Source organism: Drosophila kikkawai, unplaced genomic scaffold (genome assembly GCF_030179895.1).
Source record: "Drosophila kikkawai strain 14028-0561.14 unplaced genomic scaffold, DkikHiC1v2 scaffold_15, whole genome shotgun sequence".
NCBI classification, from domain to species: domain Eukaryota; kingdom Metazoa; phylum Arthropoda; class Insecta; order Diptera; family Drosophilidae; genus Drosophila; species Drosophila kikkawai.
The window spans coordinates 1-16,458 of NW_027222482.1; the positions used below are offsets into that span (position 1 = coordinate 1).

Sequence of the window (16,458 nt, forward strand, 5' to 3'; positions counted from 1 at the left end):
AGGACCTTGACCGAGCTCACCCACCTGGTGGTGAACTTCGAAGTCGCCAGGAGCCGAGGAGAGCGAACCACTCGGGGATACCCACCGAACCGACGGGACGCAGAGGGCCTATTCAGTACCCAGGCTCATCAAACCCGAGGGAATCCGCCCGACGCACGTACCACGCCGCCGATGCCACGTCCTCGGAATGCCTCCTACGACACTGCCACCCGAACCCGAACGGGAAGCCAGTGCCAGGAAGGCCGAGCAACAGGGGAACCAATCGATGTGAGAACCGCCTGTCGAAACTGCGGCCAGGCCGGTCACTACGCTACGGAATGCAGGAGCCCTAGGATTATCTTCTGCTGGGACTGCGGCCGACCAGGTGTCAGGACCATCGACTGCTGTCGGAACCAAGCGCCGGGAAACGGGCAAGGGCCTCGAGTATCCGGGAGTCACCCGAGGAACCCACCGACCTCCCCGAGCCAATAAACAACGCCATCATCCAAGACCACAGCCGTATTCGCGCCCAAGTCACCATGGAGGGACGCCCCTTCACCGCGACTTTGGATACGGGAGCCTCTCACAGCTTCATAAGCAGACGCCTGGCACAAGAGCTGGACGACGGGAGGAACCATCGCGCAGTACGGACACAAGTAAAATTAGCAGACGGAACCGACAGGGAGCTCACGCATGCCCTACGAACCACGATCCAGCTGGGAGGGACCCGCGTCCGCATCTCTGTTCTCATCATGGCAGATGTGCTGGATGGCCTCCTGCTCGGCATGGACTTTCTATGCTACAGCGGGGCTACACTACAGTGCGGCGGCCAAACCCTCCAGCTCCAGCCACCCATTCAACCCAGAGCCACGGAGACCAGCGCAGCAGACTCGGCACTCAGCGAGTGCGCAACCACATTACCACGGAGCAACAACATGGATACCCACCCCACAGACACCGTCGCCAGAGCACACGCACCCCCGAGCACACAACCCACAGACGCAGAGGAAACGGCAGGAGCCACCGCCAGGGTGAATCCGGAGCCGCAGCCCACATCGCCACCCGAGCTACCGCCAGATACACAGCAGGAAGACCTTCCACAAGAACACCACGCCCAGAGACATCGCATGGCTGCACCCACACACGCTCGCCCAGAGGGCACCCAACGCCACGCCCACGCAGACGCAGGCACCGCTCCAAGCTGGGCAGGAATCCTGCCACTCCCCGACGCATCTGCTGTCCGCCGGAACCCCTTTCGCCAAACGGGCAAGAGAGTTCGGTTCCGGGCACCAGAATCATCCACGAGCGAGAGCACACCATCTTGCGGAATGGCCAACGCCAGATGCAGCACCGAGGAGGAACAACGCCCCAGCGGCCAGGACGGGAACTACCCAGAACCCTGGGTGGAAAAGTTCCTGGAACGAGAACTAGCACGATTCGATACCCTCGCCGGCGTCTCTCACATCGCCGAGCATAGCATCGTAATGCGCAACGACCGCCCCATTAAGCAACGATACCATCCCAGGAACCCTGCAATGAGAGCCGTCATCGACCGCCAGATTGACGAGCTACTACGCGACGGGCGCATCGAGCCCTCCAGGAGCCCTCACAGTGCTCCGATAGTCATCGCCGCTAAGAAGAATGGAGACGTCAGGATGTGTGTAGACTACAGGCAACTGAACGAGAACTCCATTCCGGACGCCTACCCTTTGCCGAGGATTCATCACATCTTGGAGCGGCTTCGGAACGCTCGATATATATCCACGTTGGACCTGAAGAACGGGTACTGGCAGATCCCAGTAGCCCCAGCCAGCCGTGAGTGTACCGCCTTCACCGTTCCAGGTCGCGGCTTGTTCCACTGGAAAGTGATGCCTTTTGGTCTGCACTCGGCCCCGGCAACTTTTCAACGAGCCCTGGATACCGTCATTGGCCCGGATATGGAGCCATACGCCTTCGCATATCTTGATGATATCATCGTGATCGGAGCTACACTCGAGGAGCACGTCAGGAATCTACGCGAGGTGTTCCGCCGACTCAGAGCGGCAAATCTACGGCTGAACCGGGACAAGTGCCAGTTTTTCCAGCGCAGCCTAACGTATTTGGGCCACGTCATCAGCGAGGCCGGAATACAGACCGATCCAGAGAAGGTCGCCGCCATACGGGAGCTGCCGCCGCCAACGAATCTCAAGGAACTTCGCCGATGCCTTGGGATAGCTTCATGGTACCGTCGTTTCGTGCCCAACTTCGCGGACGTAGTCGAGCCGATGACAGCTCTACTCAAGAAGGATCGGAAGTGGCAGTGGGCTGAGAAGCAAGAACAGGCCTTCACCCTGCTGAAGAAGCTCCTAACCGAGGCTCCAATCTTAGCCTGCCCGGACTTCGAGGCGAAGTTCGTACTACAAACCGACGCGAGCGAGTACAGGAACGAGTCGTCGCATACGCCAGCCGGCGTCTAAACAACGCAGAACGAAACTACTCCGTGACGGAGAAAGAATGTCTCGCCATTGTGTGGGGTATCCGAAAAATGCGTTGCTACATCGAGGGATACCGCTTCGAGGTACTAACTGACCACCACTCACTCAAGTGGCTAAATTCCATTGACAACCCCACGGGCAGGATCGCGCGGTGGGCGCTGGAGCTACAACAGTTCCAGTATGATATCAACTACCGACGCGGGAACCAGAATCTGGTCGCCGACGCATTGTCACGCCAGCCACTGGCTACCGTTCAACAGGCGCAGGTGCAGAGTAATGCGTGCAAATGGATCCAGAAGATGCTACGACGAATTCAACAGGAGCCAGCGAAGTTTCCAGATTTCCGGGAGGAAAACGGTCAGCTGTACCGACGCCTAGGTCTACGCCCCGAGGAAGAAGACTATACGCCGTGGAAACTCTGCGTGGGAGCCCCATACCGACGAAGGGTATTGGAGGAGTGCCACGACCATCCAACGGCTGGACACCTGGGCATCCGCAAGACCAGTACGCGGGTGGCCCAGAAATATTACTGGCCAGGCCTGTTCCGAGAGGTGGCCCAGTATGTGCGACGATGCCCGAGCTGCCAGAAGTTTAAAGTAAGCCAGGAAAAGCCGGCCGGAAAAATGTTTACACGGCAAGTCAACGAGCCATTTCACGTGCTGTGCGCCGACTTCGTGGGACCCCTGCCGAGATCCAAGCAAGGGAACACGGTGCTCCTCGTTTTCTTTGATACGTTCAGTAAATGGGTGGAACTCGTCCCCTTACGCCGCGCAACGGTGCCGTACCTCGAGCGAGCATTTCGGGAGCGAATACTCAGCCGATTTGGGATCCCAAAGACTCTCGTTTGCGATAATGGAACGCAATTCACCAGCCGGGCCTTTCAAGCTTTTTGCAATTCCTTGGGAATGGAATTACAACATACCGCGCCTTACACGCCGCGACAAAATCCCACGGAGAGGGCCAATCGGACCGTGAAGACTATGATCGCACAATACCTCGGAGATTCGCCGCAGAGTGCCTGGGACCACCTTCTGCCTGAGATCTCTCTGGCAATTAACAGCAGCGTATCGGACACTACGGGATTCAGCCCCGCCTTCCTTGTACAGGGCCGGGAACCACGCCTGCCGAACACCCTTTACGACGAAGTCACTCCAGGAAGAGGAACGGCTCAACTTTCGCCAACGGAGAGGAGTACGCAGCTCCACAGCATCTTCCAGGTCGCCCGGGAAAACGCAGAACGAGCCACAGCAGAGCAAGGAAGGCACTATAACCTGCGCCGACGCGAGTGGAGACCACCACTCGGATCCCTAGTCCTCGTGCGCCGCCACGTTTTGTCAAACGCCGCCGAAGGCTTTGCCGCCAAGTTGGCATCCAAATACGAGGGCCCATACCGGGTCATCAAGTTCCCCTCTCCGAATATAGCACGGCTACAGATTCCGGGGAGCCGCCGCCGACGCACCGCCTGCATTCAGAACCTGAAGCCATATCACCAAGACAGCGACAACGACGACGACGAAAACGGCCAGAGCAACGACCCAGCACAGACAGATGGACGCACCAGGCAGGATGATGACCACGACGACGACGCCAGGGCCAAAGAGGACCAGGGTATCGTGGGGGCCACTTGCTGATGAGTGCGCTCGTCCAACGTCCCCACCCCCGCAGGGGGAAAACATACCCTGGCCGCTCTCCTTCAAATCATCCACGCTCAAGACACCATGAACACAGGAGAATAGCCAAGAAACCACGGGGAAATCGCCAGTTCCAGGGGAGGAAACTAATCCTTATTTTTCTACTCTCCACAGCCATCCGGAGTCCATCTACAGAGTTGCCAGATCGCCGGAAAGGGCTAGCTGCCGGGCGATAACCACGCCGCAAGACCTATCGATTATTCGATACCGCCCTCGCCGTCCGTTAGCTATAAATGGTAGCGTGGGAGCTTTCAAGCGCACAAACGTTTCCAGGATGCCACGCAAGGAGCAACGCAACCGCCATCAGCCGAAGCAGCGATCGCTTCCAGCCCAGCCTGCGCCAACCGCTCCGTCCGACCGCGACCACCCCGAGGCACCACCACCACTGACGCCCATCCAACGGCGACCTCACCCCGCGATGGGCGCCCAGATGGCACCACTGCCGCCGGCAGTCACTGGTCAGCGATCCCGCCCGGCTGCAAAACCGACCAGCGCCGGGTCACCACCGCCGCTGGCCCCGATCCGTCCGCAACTCAACGTCGACGATAACGGGACACCGCTGCTAGCCACACTGCCAGCTACGACGATCAGCACGGAACCACCCGCTGTCGCCCCGCTGGAGCCAACGCCGCCGGTGGAGGCCCCCACCGGATCCTCATCCTCGCCGAGGATCAGCCCGACCTGGTGCGAGGGATTGTCCTTAGAGGACATGATGACCGCGATCCTGGCCGAGGACGGGGTCCCGACACCGTTCTGCTTGGACGACTTCCAGGCAGAGGCGACGCTACCCGGACGGGGCAGAAACCCCAGTCCGCCTGCCACCGGGGCTCCCGATGAGTCGATGGCCGCACTAAGGATCTCCGACCTGACCACCCCTATCGCCAACAACGGGCTCATGGTCATCACTCTGGCCTCGGACGAGCCCATGACCACCGCTTTGGCTACCGACGAGCCCGTGACCGCCGCTGTGGCTCCCAACGAGTCCATGACCACCGTTTTGGCTCCCGACGAGCCCATGACCTCCGTTTTGGCTCAGGACGAGCCCATGACCACCGCCGTGGCCCCCAATGAGCCCCTGACCGCCGCTCCACTCGAGGAGCTGATGGCCGCCTTGGCCAGCCACGAGCCGCCGGCCGCCTCACCGACTGTCGAGCCGATGGTCGCCCGGCATCCGCCCGTAGCCGTTCCCGGAACCCTGGGAGCGGTCTACGAGGACATCTCCGAGGAGGAGATCATGGAGATAAGTTCCGGCGAAGACGAGGAGCCAGACCTGGCGCAGGACGCCATCCTCATCTCCGACGAGGAAAACAACGCCGGGGAGGCCGCGGCCAACCCACGACACCATCCCAACGGGACCACTGCCCGCCTCATGGGCGCATCACCGGCCGCGGCAGCAGCCACCGGGACCACCAACGCGACACCCCTTGGGGACGCGAGAGTCTGCGGAATCGCTGCCGGCGGACCGCCTGCCGTCACCCTGGACACCACCCTTGCCAGGGCTGGGGGCAGCAGCCAGGGACACCACAGCACCAGTGTCGCGACTGGCCAGGGCAACCACACGGCCCCCACGACTCTTCCTCACGCCGACACCAACGCCGGTACCGCCGCTAGCGCGCCCGACCGCGCCACCGGCCAGAGGACACCCCCTCGCTCGGGGCCACCTGACGCCCGCGCCACCCTTGGGCCACTCTTGGCAGAGCTGTTGGCCTCACCAGAGGGGCCCACAACATCCGCTGACGCCAGCCGACGAGCCACAGCCCGAGCCGCCGCCGAGAGGCTGCTACAAGCGGCACCTACGCGCGTCCCTCCACCGAGGAGCGCCGACAAGGTCACCGCTGGCTGCACCATGGTCACCCCCCGGCCGATACAGAGGGTACGGCCACTGCCCGCCACGGACGAATACCGCTGGCGTTTTCGCCGCGCCCCGGCAGACCGCGACCCGCACGCGCCCACCGACGACCGCCCCGGCATCCTGCGCAATGCAGGCCGTCGACGCCGCGCTCCTTGGCCTGAGGAAGAGCCAAACTCGGACGAGGAGGCATCGACGGATTCGGAACCCGAACTCGAACCGGAGGACTGGGTGCGCGCTCCTGCAGGCTGGACCACGCAGGGCGGATGGCTCCCCGCCGAGCTCATCGCGCAGGTGCAGGCGCGCCTCCAGCAGCCGGTCACCAAGTACCTGCGGTATTTAATAGAGATGGGCGACACGACGTACCGCGTCCAGATCTCACGCGGCGGAGACCGCGTCACCGTCCTTCCTCATCCCCGAGGTAGGGATGGAGTGTGAGGAAGCCTCACAACCATGTTTTGTAGTATGTAAGATCATTTCCATCTTTATAATATTTAAGCTCATTTTCTTAGTATTTAAGTCCATTTTTCCTAGTACGTAAGAACATCTATATTTAGCATTAGGACATAAGTTTTAAATACTAAGACCCACGAAGGGCACACTAAGTTAGGGATTTAGGAGTAGGGACTAGATTTAAGAGATCAAACGACGAAGAGACGACGAGCGGCCGAACACACACACGAGCGGCCACGAACAGCCGAAGGAAAACGAGCGGCCGAGAGCGGCCGAACATACGAGCAGCCGAAGCCGGCAGCCGACCGAGCCGAAGGACGGCCAGCCGAACCGTCTTCGGCAAACACCCGACGACAAGGCCCGATCAGCCGAAGCATGCCGTCGGCACATACGACAAAGCCCGATCAGCCGAAGCATGGCGTCGGCAGACACGACAGGGCCCGAGTAGCAGATCGGCGGCCATGACGCCAGCCGAAGTTCACCCGAAGCTCACCCGAAGTTCCCCGAAGTAAAACGACGCTACCGATCGCCGGCGGCCTATAAAAGGGCCTCGGCAAGCCGAGCCCGGTCTCTTCTCGCAGAACACCAGCAACGGACCAGACGTGCCACGGAGCTACAGGATTACATCGGAATAAAACCACGCCGCCGGCCACGTGCCCCAAAAATGGAGTTGGAGTGAATTATCGGTGAGCTGGCCAAGGGCCACCCCCGCGGGGGGAAAAACTCGGAGTGCGCTAGGGAACAGCTAGGTTTACCGACATTTGTAAAAATAAACTCTGGACATATAATAGAACTCAATCGCGGAAAATTATTTACCCTCTCGGCGCCCCATTACTTCTGGAGAGCAAGGGCCACCGACACATGGCCAGCGTGGCCGGCAACCCTTCGCTTCTCCTTCTCTTAGAGGAGGGGCCGGTACCCCGGCATGCGGGATCGGTTTTCTTCCTGGTTAGGCATCCACATTCTCTCTGCCAAGGCGGCGAAGCGGTACTCGGCCTGCGGGACCGCCTCTCCGTTTTGGAGCCCTTTTCCCCGACACCCAGGGCGACTGGCACATGGTTTTGCATGGCTGGTGGCCCTCACCCGGATCCCGTTCGTTCGGGCATATCGGGGAACTGGATCTCGGCTTGCGGGACCAGTCTCCTCCGATTCCCGGACGATTCCCCACCCCACTAGGACCCCGTTTGTTCGGACATATCGGGGAAACTGGATCTCGGCTTGCGGGACCGGTCTCCTCCGATTCCGGGCGGCCCCATCTCACCCAGAGGCGGCGGGACGGCACTCGGCCTGCGGGATCGACTCGCCGTTTCGGTATCCCTTCTCGGGGACCCAGGGCGGCCGGCACATGGCATGCGTGGCCGGCAGCTCTCATTTCGGGCCGCTCATTCGAAGATCAGGGAACACCGGTACCCCGGCTTTGCGGGATCGGTCCGACTTCGGAAGATGCGCCCTCGTCCCGGATCTGGCAATCGGACTACGGCTTGCGGAGCCGGTTGCCCGGATTTCGGGAGTTTTCCTGACCATCGCCTGCCCCTTTTCGCACCCTAATAAACATACCGGCCTTCGGGCCCGTCCTTTCTCCTGCCTGTCTCCGTAAAATTATAAATATTTCTGTAGAGGACTCCTGGGCCGACTGAGTTATTATCCTGGCCATAGCATCCTTACAATGTATTAGCCTTGTAAAAACTAATATAAATACAAATTCTGAAGTGGATACAGGCATTATTAGCTGAGTTGTGAACTTTTTGTTTACAAATTTACAATTGAGTATGCAAATGTACTAGCCTTGTAAAAACTAATATAAGTACAAATTCTACCATGGATACATGCATTATTAGCTGAGTTGTGAACTTTTTGTTTACAAATTTACAATTGAGTATGCAAATGTATTAGCCATGTAAAAACTAATATAAATACTAAATTCTGAAGTGGATACAGGCATTATTAGCTGAGTTGTGAACTTTTTGTTTACAAATTTACAATTGAGTATGCAAATGTATTAGGCTTGTAAAAACTAATATAAATACAAATTCTGAAGTGGATACAGGCATTATTAGCTGAGTTGTGAACTTTTTGTTTACAAATTTACAATTGAGTATGCAAATGTATTAGCCTTGTAAAACTATTATAAATACATATTCTGAAGTGGATACAGACATTTTTAGCGGAGTTGTGAACTTTGTGTTTACAAATTTACAATTGAGTATGCAAATGTATTAGCCTTCTAAAAACTAATATAAGTACAAATTCTGCCGTGGATGTATGCATTATTATCTGAGTTGTGAACTTTTTGTTTACAAATTTACAATTGAGTATGCAAATGTATTAGCATTGTAAGAACTAATTTAAATATAAATTCTAAAGTGGATATATGCATTATTATCTGAGTTGTGAATTTTTGTTTACAAATTTACAATTGAGTATGCAAATGTATTAGACGTGTAAAAACTAATTTAAATATAAATTCTGAAGTGGATTCAGGCATTATTAGCGGAGTTGTGAACTTTTTGCTTACAAATTTACAATTGAGTATGCAAATGTATTAGCCATGTAAAAACTAATATAAATACTAAATTCTGAAGTGGATACAGGCATTATTAGCTGAGTTGTGAACTTTTTGTTTACAAATTTACAATTGAGTATGCAAATGTATTAGGCTTGTAAAAACTAATATAAATACAAATTCTGAAGTGGATACAGGCATTATTAGCTGAGTTGTGAACTTTTTGTTTACAAATTTACAATTGAGTATGCAAATGTATTAGCCTTGTAAAAACTAATATAAATACAAATTCTGAAGTGGATACATGCATTATTAGCTGCGCAGTGAACTTTTTGTTTACAAATTTATAATTGAGTATGCCGTGTAAAAACTAATATAAATACAAATTCGGAAGTCGATACAGGCATTATTAGCTGAGCTGTGAACTTTTTGTTTACAAATTTACAATTGAGTATGCAAATGTATTAGCCTTGTAAAAACTAATATAAATACAAATTCTGAAGTGGATACAGGCATTATTAGCGGAGTTGTGAACTTTTTGCTTACAAATTTACAATTGAGTATGCAAATGTATTAGCCATGTAAAAACTAATATAAATACAAATTCTGAAGTGGATACAGGCATTATTAGCTGAGCTGTGAACTTTTTGTTTACAAATTTACAATTGAGTATGCAAATGTATTAGCCTTGTAAAAACTAATATAAATACAAATTCTGCCGTGGATACATTCATTATTAGCGGAGTTGTGAACTTTTTGTTTACAAATTTACAATTGAGTGTGCAAATTTATTAGCCTTCTAAAAACTAATTTAAGTACAAATTCTGCCGTGGATACATGCATTATTAGCGGAGTTGTGAACTTTTTGTTTACAAATTTACAATTGAGTATGCAAATGTATAAGCATTGTAAGAACTAATTTAAATATAAATTCTGCCGTGGATACATGCATTATAGCTGAGATGTGAACTTTTTGTTTACAAATTTGCAATTGAGTATGCAAATTTATTAGCCGTGTAAAAACTAATATAAATACAAATTCTGAAGTGGATTCAGGCATTATTAGCTGAGTTGTGAACTTTTTGTTTTCAAATTTACAATTGAGTATGCAAATGTATTAGCCGTGTAAAACTATTATAAATACATATTCTGAAGTGGATACAGACATTTTTAGCGGAGTTGTGAACTTTGTGTTTACAAATTTACAATTGAGTATGCAAATGTATTAGCCTTCTAAAAACTAATATAAGTACAAATTCTGCCGTGGATGTATGCATTATTATCTGAGTTGTGAACTTTTTGTTTACAAATTTACAATTGAGTATGCAAATGTATTAGCATTGTAAGAACTAATTTAAATATAAATTCTAAAGTGGATATATGCATTATTATCTGAGTTGTGAATTTTTGTTTACAAATTTACAATTGAGTATGCAAATGTATTAGACGTGTAAAAACTAATTTAAATATAAATTCTGAAGTGGATTCAGGCATTATTAGCTGAGTTGTGAACTTTTTGTTTACAAATTTACAATTGAGTATGCAAATGTATAAGCCGTGTAAAAACTAATATAAGTACAAATTCTGCCGTCGCACAGTAGCGCCTTTTCTCATTTAGCGTTGCAAAAATCATATCTTTTGAACCAAATAAGGTAATCGAATAATTGAAACGGCATTGGACAGGTAATTGTTGTAAAATATATATATGTACTGCATAAAGTACCACGCCCACAAATACGCCTTTTTAAAGGGTATCAAAGTGAAAAAATAATTTTTTTTCAATGAAAAAAATTTTTAAACAAAAATTTTTATTTAATTTTTTATGTTTATTTTTATGTATTTGCTCAAATAAAAATAATTTGAAAACTGAAAAAAAAAAATTTTTTTAATTCGAAGTGTAACCGCCACGCGCTTCAGTTAGTATATTTCTTGAAATGTATGAAATTGTGTCGGTATTTTGGTATATTTTACCCTGAGTTGTTTTGGTTTTTTGCGTTGCATTTCCGCAGACGCAGCTCGACGCAGCCGATGAAAGTTAATTCTGATCCAGGAAAGATCCACGGAACTTGTAGTCATAGTGTAGTCAGTGGCTTTCATTGGCGTCAGAAGATATAGACTACTTTAGGCAGAAAAAGGTGAAAAAAATGGACACCTGGCAGGTAGCGATTTACCTGTAGAAGCCCAAACCAAAGTGTCGTTTTTTTTAGATTCTTTAATAGTTTATGAATGTATCTATCATTTAAAGTAAAAACCATAACCATTGGTTTTATGGTTTTTTTGTAATATTACCTGAAAGTCGACCAATTTACACATTTTTTTTTATGATGCAAAAAACGAAACAAAGTTCAACTTTAAATGCTCATAACTTCTACAAAAAAAAATCTTAAAATTGATTTTATTGCAGATTCTGAATCCTTGTTAAATTTCCTGTCGAATAAGTATGGTTTAGTTTAGTCTTGCCTTGTTTCATATTTTACTAATTATGAGACAATTGTTTTGTGTGTTGGTTTCGAATGAGGATCGTCTCATTGTGTAGATTCAGGAGGGACTCTATAATAAAACCTTTGACGTAACAATCCTTATCCGCAGCAAAACCCCCCCCCCCCCCACATCTCCCGCTAGAGCTAGGAATCAATGGGTCCCGCTCAGCTGATGGTTAAGGGTCGACAAGCCTGAATGTGGTTAACACTCGGAGGTATGATCGAGAACAACGATACCCTGTTTATGTTTTCCCCTTTTAACGGCGAAATTACGCCACAAATTGAGTATGCAAATATATTAGCCATAACTAATATAATTACAAATTCTGAAGTGGATATATGCACTATTATCTGAGTTGTGAACTTTTTGTTTACAATTTTACAATTGAGCATGCAAATGTATTAGCCGTGTAAAAACTAATATAAATACAAATTCTGAAGTGAATGCATTATTAGCTGAGTTGTGAACTTTTTGTTTAGAAATTTACAATTGAGTGTGCAAATTTATTAGCCTTCTAAAAACTAATTTAAGTACAAATTCTGCCGTGGATACATGCATTATTAGCGGAGTTGTGAACTTTTTGTTTACCAATTTACAATTGAGTATGCAAATGTATTAGCATTGTAAGAACTAATTTAAATATAAATTCTGCCGTGGATACATGCATTATAGCTGAGATGTGAACTTTTTGTTTACAAATTTGCAATTGAGTATGCAAATGTATTAGCCGTGTAAAAACTAATATAAATACAAATTCTGAAGTGAATGCATTATTAGCTGAGTTGTGAACTTTTTGTTTAGAAATTTACAATTGAGTATGCAAATGTATTAGCCATGTAAAAACTAATATAAATACAAATTCTGTATTTATTATTATTATTGTATTATTATCTGAGTTGTGAACTTTTTGTTTACAAATTTACAATTGAGTATGCAAATGTATTAGACGTGTAAAAACTAATATAAATATAAATTCTGAAGTGGATTCAGGCATTATTAGCTGAGTTGTGAACTTTTTGTTTTCAAATTTACAATTGAGTATGCAAATGTATTAGCATTGTAAGAACTAATTTAAATATAAATTCCGCCGTGGATACATGCATTATAGCTGAGATGTGAACTTTTTGTTTACAAATTTGCAATTGAGTATTCAAATGTATTAGCCGTGTAAAAACTAATATAAATACAAATTCTGAAGTGGATACATGCATTATTAGCTGAGTTGTGAACTTTTTGTTTTCAAATTTACAATTGAGTATGCAAATGTATTAGCCGTGTAAAACTATTATAAATACATATTCTGAAGTGGATACAGACATTTTTAGCGGAGTTGTGAACTTTTTGTTTACAAATTTACAATTGAGTGTGCAAATTTATTAGCCTTCTAAAAACTAATTTAAGTACAAATTCTGCCGTGGATACATGCATTATTAGCGGAGTTGTGAACTTTTTGTTTACCAATTTACAATTGAGTATGCAAATGTATTAGCATTGTAAGAACTAATTTAAATATAAATTCTGCCGTGGATACATGCATTATAGCTGAGATGTGAACTTTTTGTTTACAAATTTGCAATTGAGTATGCAAATGTATTAGCCGTGTAAAAACTAATATAAATACAAATTCTGAAGTGGATTCAGGCATTATTAGCTGAGTTGTGAACTTTTTGTTTTCAAATTTACAATTGAGTATGCAAATGTATTAGCCGTGTAAAACTATTATAAATACATATTCTGAAGTGGATACAGACATTTTTAGCGGAGTTGTGAACTTTTTGTTTACAAATTTACAATTGAGTATGCAAATGTATTAGCCTTCTAAAAACTAATATAAGTACAAATTCTGCCGTGGATATATGCATTATTATCTGAGTTGTGAACTTTTTGTTTACAAATTTACAATTGAGTATGCAAATGTATTAGCATTGTAAGAACTAATTTAAATATAAATTCTAAAGTGGATATATGCATTATTATCTGAGTTGTGAATTTTGTTTACAAATTTACAATTGAGTATGCAAATGTATAAGCCGTGTAAAAACTAATATAAGTACAAATTCTGCCGTCGCACAGTAGCGCCTTTTCTCATTTAGCGTTGCAAAAATCATATCTTTTGAACCAAATAAGGTAATCGAATAATTGAAACGGCATTGGACAGGTAATTGTTGTAAAATATATATATGTACTGCATAAAGTACCACGCCCACAAATACGCCTTTTTAAAGGGTATCAAAGTGAAAAAATAATTTTTTTTCAATGAAAACAATTTTTAAACAAAAATGTTTATTTAATTTTTTATGTTTATTTTTATGTATTTGCTCAAATAAAAATAATTTGAAAACTGAAAAAAAAATTTTTTTTTTTAATTCGAAGTGTAACCGCCACGCGCTTCAGTTAGTATATTTCTTGAAATGTATGAAATTGTGTCGGTATTTTGGTATATTTTACCCTGAGTTGTTTTGGTTTTTTGCGTTGCATTTCCGCAGACGCAGCTCGACGCAGCCGATGAAAGTTAATTCTGATCCAGGAAATATCCACGGAACTTGTAGTCATAGTGTAGTCAGTGGCTTTCATTGGCGTCAGAAGATATAGACTACTTTAGGCAGAAAAAGGTGAAAAAAATGGACACCTGGCAGGTAGCGATTTACCTGTAGAAGCCCAAACCAAAGTGTCGTTTTTTTTAGATTCTTTAATAGTTTATGAATGTATCTATCATTTAAAGTAAAAACCATAACCATTGGTTTTATGGTTTTTTTTGTAATATTACCTGAAAGTCGACCAATTTACACATTTTTTTTTTATGATGCAAAAAACGAAACAAAGTTCAACTTTAAATGCTCATAACTTCTACAAAAAAAATCTTAAAATTGATTTTATTGCAGATTCTGAATCCTTGTTAAATTTCCTGTCGAATAAGTATGGTTTAGTTTAGTTTTGCCTTGTTTCATATTTTACTAATTATGAGACAATTGTTTTGTGTGTTAGTTTCGAATGAAAACTATAATAAAACCTTTGACGTAACAATCCTTATCCGCAGCAAAACCCCCCCCCCCCCATCTCCCGCTAGAGCTAGGAATCAATGGGTCCCGCTCAGCTGATGGTTAAGGGTCGACAAGCCTGAATGTGGTTAACACTCGGAGGTATGATCGAGAACAACGATACCCTGTTTATGTTTTCCCCTTTTAACGGCGAAATTACGCCACAAATTGAGTATGCAAATATATTAGCCATAACTAATATAATTACAAATTCTGAAGTGGATATATGCACTATTATCTGAGCTGTGAACTTTTTGTTTACAATTTTACAATTGAGCATGCAAATGTATTAGCCGTGTAAAAACTAATATAAATACAAATTCTGAAGTGAATGCATTATTAGATGAGTTGTGAACTTTTTGTTTAGAAATTTACAATTGAGTATGCAAATGTATTAGCCATGTAAAAACTAATATAAATACAAATTCTGTATTTATTATTATTATTGTATTATTATCTGAGTTGTGAACTTTTTGTTTACAAATTTACAATTGAGTATGCAAATGTATTAGACGTGTAAAAACTTATATAAATATAAATTCTGAAGTGGATTCAGGCATTATTAGCTGAGTTGTGAACTTTTTGTTTTCAAATTTACAATTGAGTATGCAAATGTATTAGCATTGTAAGAACTAATTTAAATATAAATTCCGCCGTGGATACATGCATTATAGCTGATATGTGAACTTTTTGTTTACAAATTTGCAATTGAGTATTCAAATGTATTAGCCGTGTAAAAACTAATATAAATACAAATTCTGAAGTTGATACATGCATTATTAGCTGAGTTGTGAACTTTTTGTTTTCAAATTTACAATTGAGTATGCAAATGTATTAGCCGTGTAAAACTATTATAAATACATATTCTGAAGTGGATACAGACATTTTTAGCGGAGTTGTGAACTTTTTGTTTACAAATTTACAATTGAGTGTGCAAATTTATTAGCCTTCTAAAAACTAATTTAAGTACAAATTCTGCCGTGGATACATGCATTATTAGCGGAGCTGTGAACTTTTTGTTTACCAATTTACAATTGAGTATGCAAATGTATTAGCATTGTAAGAACTAATTTAAATATAAATTCTGCCGTGGATACATGCATTATAGCTGAGATGTGAACTTTTTGTTTACAAATTTGCAATTGAGTATGCAAATGTATTAGCCGTGTAAAAACTAATATAAATACAAATTCTGAAGTGGATTCAGGCATTATTAGCTGAGTTGTGAACTTTTTGTTTTCAAATTTACAATTGAGTATGCAAATGTATTAGCCGTGTAAAACTATTATAAATACATATTCTGAAGTGGATACAGACATTTTTAGCGGAGTTGTGAACTTTTTGTTTACAAATTTACAATTGAGTATGCAAATGTATTAGCCTTCTAAAAACTAATATAAGTACAAATTCTGCCGTGGATATATGCATTATTATCTGAGTTGTGAACTTTTTGTTTACAAATTTACAATTGAGTATGCAAATGTATTAGCATTGTAAGAACTAATTTAAATATAAATTCTAAAGTGGATATATGCATTATTATCTGAGTTGTGAATTTTGTTTACAAATTTACAATTGAGTATGCAAATGTATAAGCCGTGTAAAAACTAATATAAGTACAAATTCTGCCGTCGCACAGTAGCGCCTTTTCTCATTTAGCGTTGCAAAAATCATATCTTTTGAACCAAATAAGGTAATCGAATAATTGAAACGGCATTGGACAGGTAATTGTTGTAAAATATATGTATGTACTGCATAAAGTACCACGCCCACAAATACGCCTTTTTAAAGGGTATCAAAGTGAAAAAATAATTTTTTTTCAATGAAAACAATTTTTAAACAAAAATGTTTATTTAATTTTTTATGTTTATTTTTATGTATTTGCTCAAATAAAAATAATTTGAAAACTGAAAAAAAAATTTTTTTTAATTCGAAGTGTAACCGCCACGCGCTTCAGTTAGTATATTTCTTGAAATGTATGAAATTGTGT

At 44.8% G+C, this 16,458-nt stretch overlaps 2 protein-coding genes across 2 annotated transcripts; both read left to right on the forward strand.

Moving 5' to 3' along the window:
- The first annotated feature begins 187 nt into the window (after positions 1-187).
- LOC138929342 (uncharacterized) lies at positions 188-2,435 on the forward strand. The gene is made up of 2 exons (XM_070288786.1): positions 188-267; positions 365-2,435. Exons 1-2 carry the CDS (start codon positions 188-190, stop codon positions 2,433-2,435), a joined length of 2,151 nt encoding a protein of 716 aa, XP_070144887.1.
- Positions 2,436-4,418: 1,983 nt separating this feature from the next.
- LOC138929343 (calphotin-like) lies at positions 4,419-6,431 on the forward strand. Its single transcript, XM_070288787.1, has one exon. It carries the CDS (start codon positions 4,419-4,421, stop codon positions 6,429-6,431), a length of 2,013 nt encoding a protein of 670 aa, XP_070144888.1.
- The last annotated feature ends 10,027 nt before the right edge of the window (positions 6,432-16,458 follow it).

Coding starts and splice junctions, on each gene's coding strand:
- LOC138929343 (XM_070288787.1), top strand. CDS start 4,419: ATGCCACGCAAGGAGCAACGCAACCGCCATCAGCCGAAGCAGCGATCG.
- LOC138929342 (XM_070288786.1), top strand. CDS start 188: ATGCCTCCTACGACACTGCCACCCGAACCCGAACGGGAAGCCAGTGCC. Junction 268..364: donor CAACAGGGGAACCAATCGAT/GTGAGAACCGCC, acceptor GCGGCCGACCAG/GTGTCAGGACCATCGACTGC.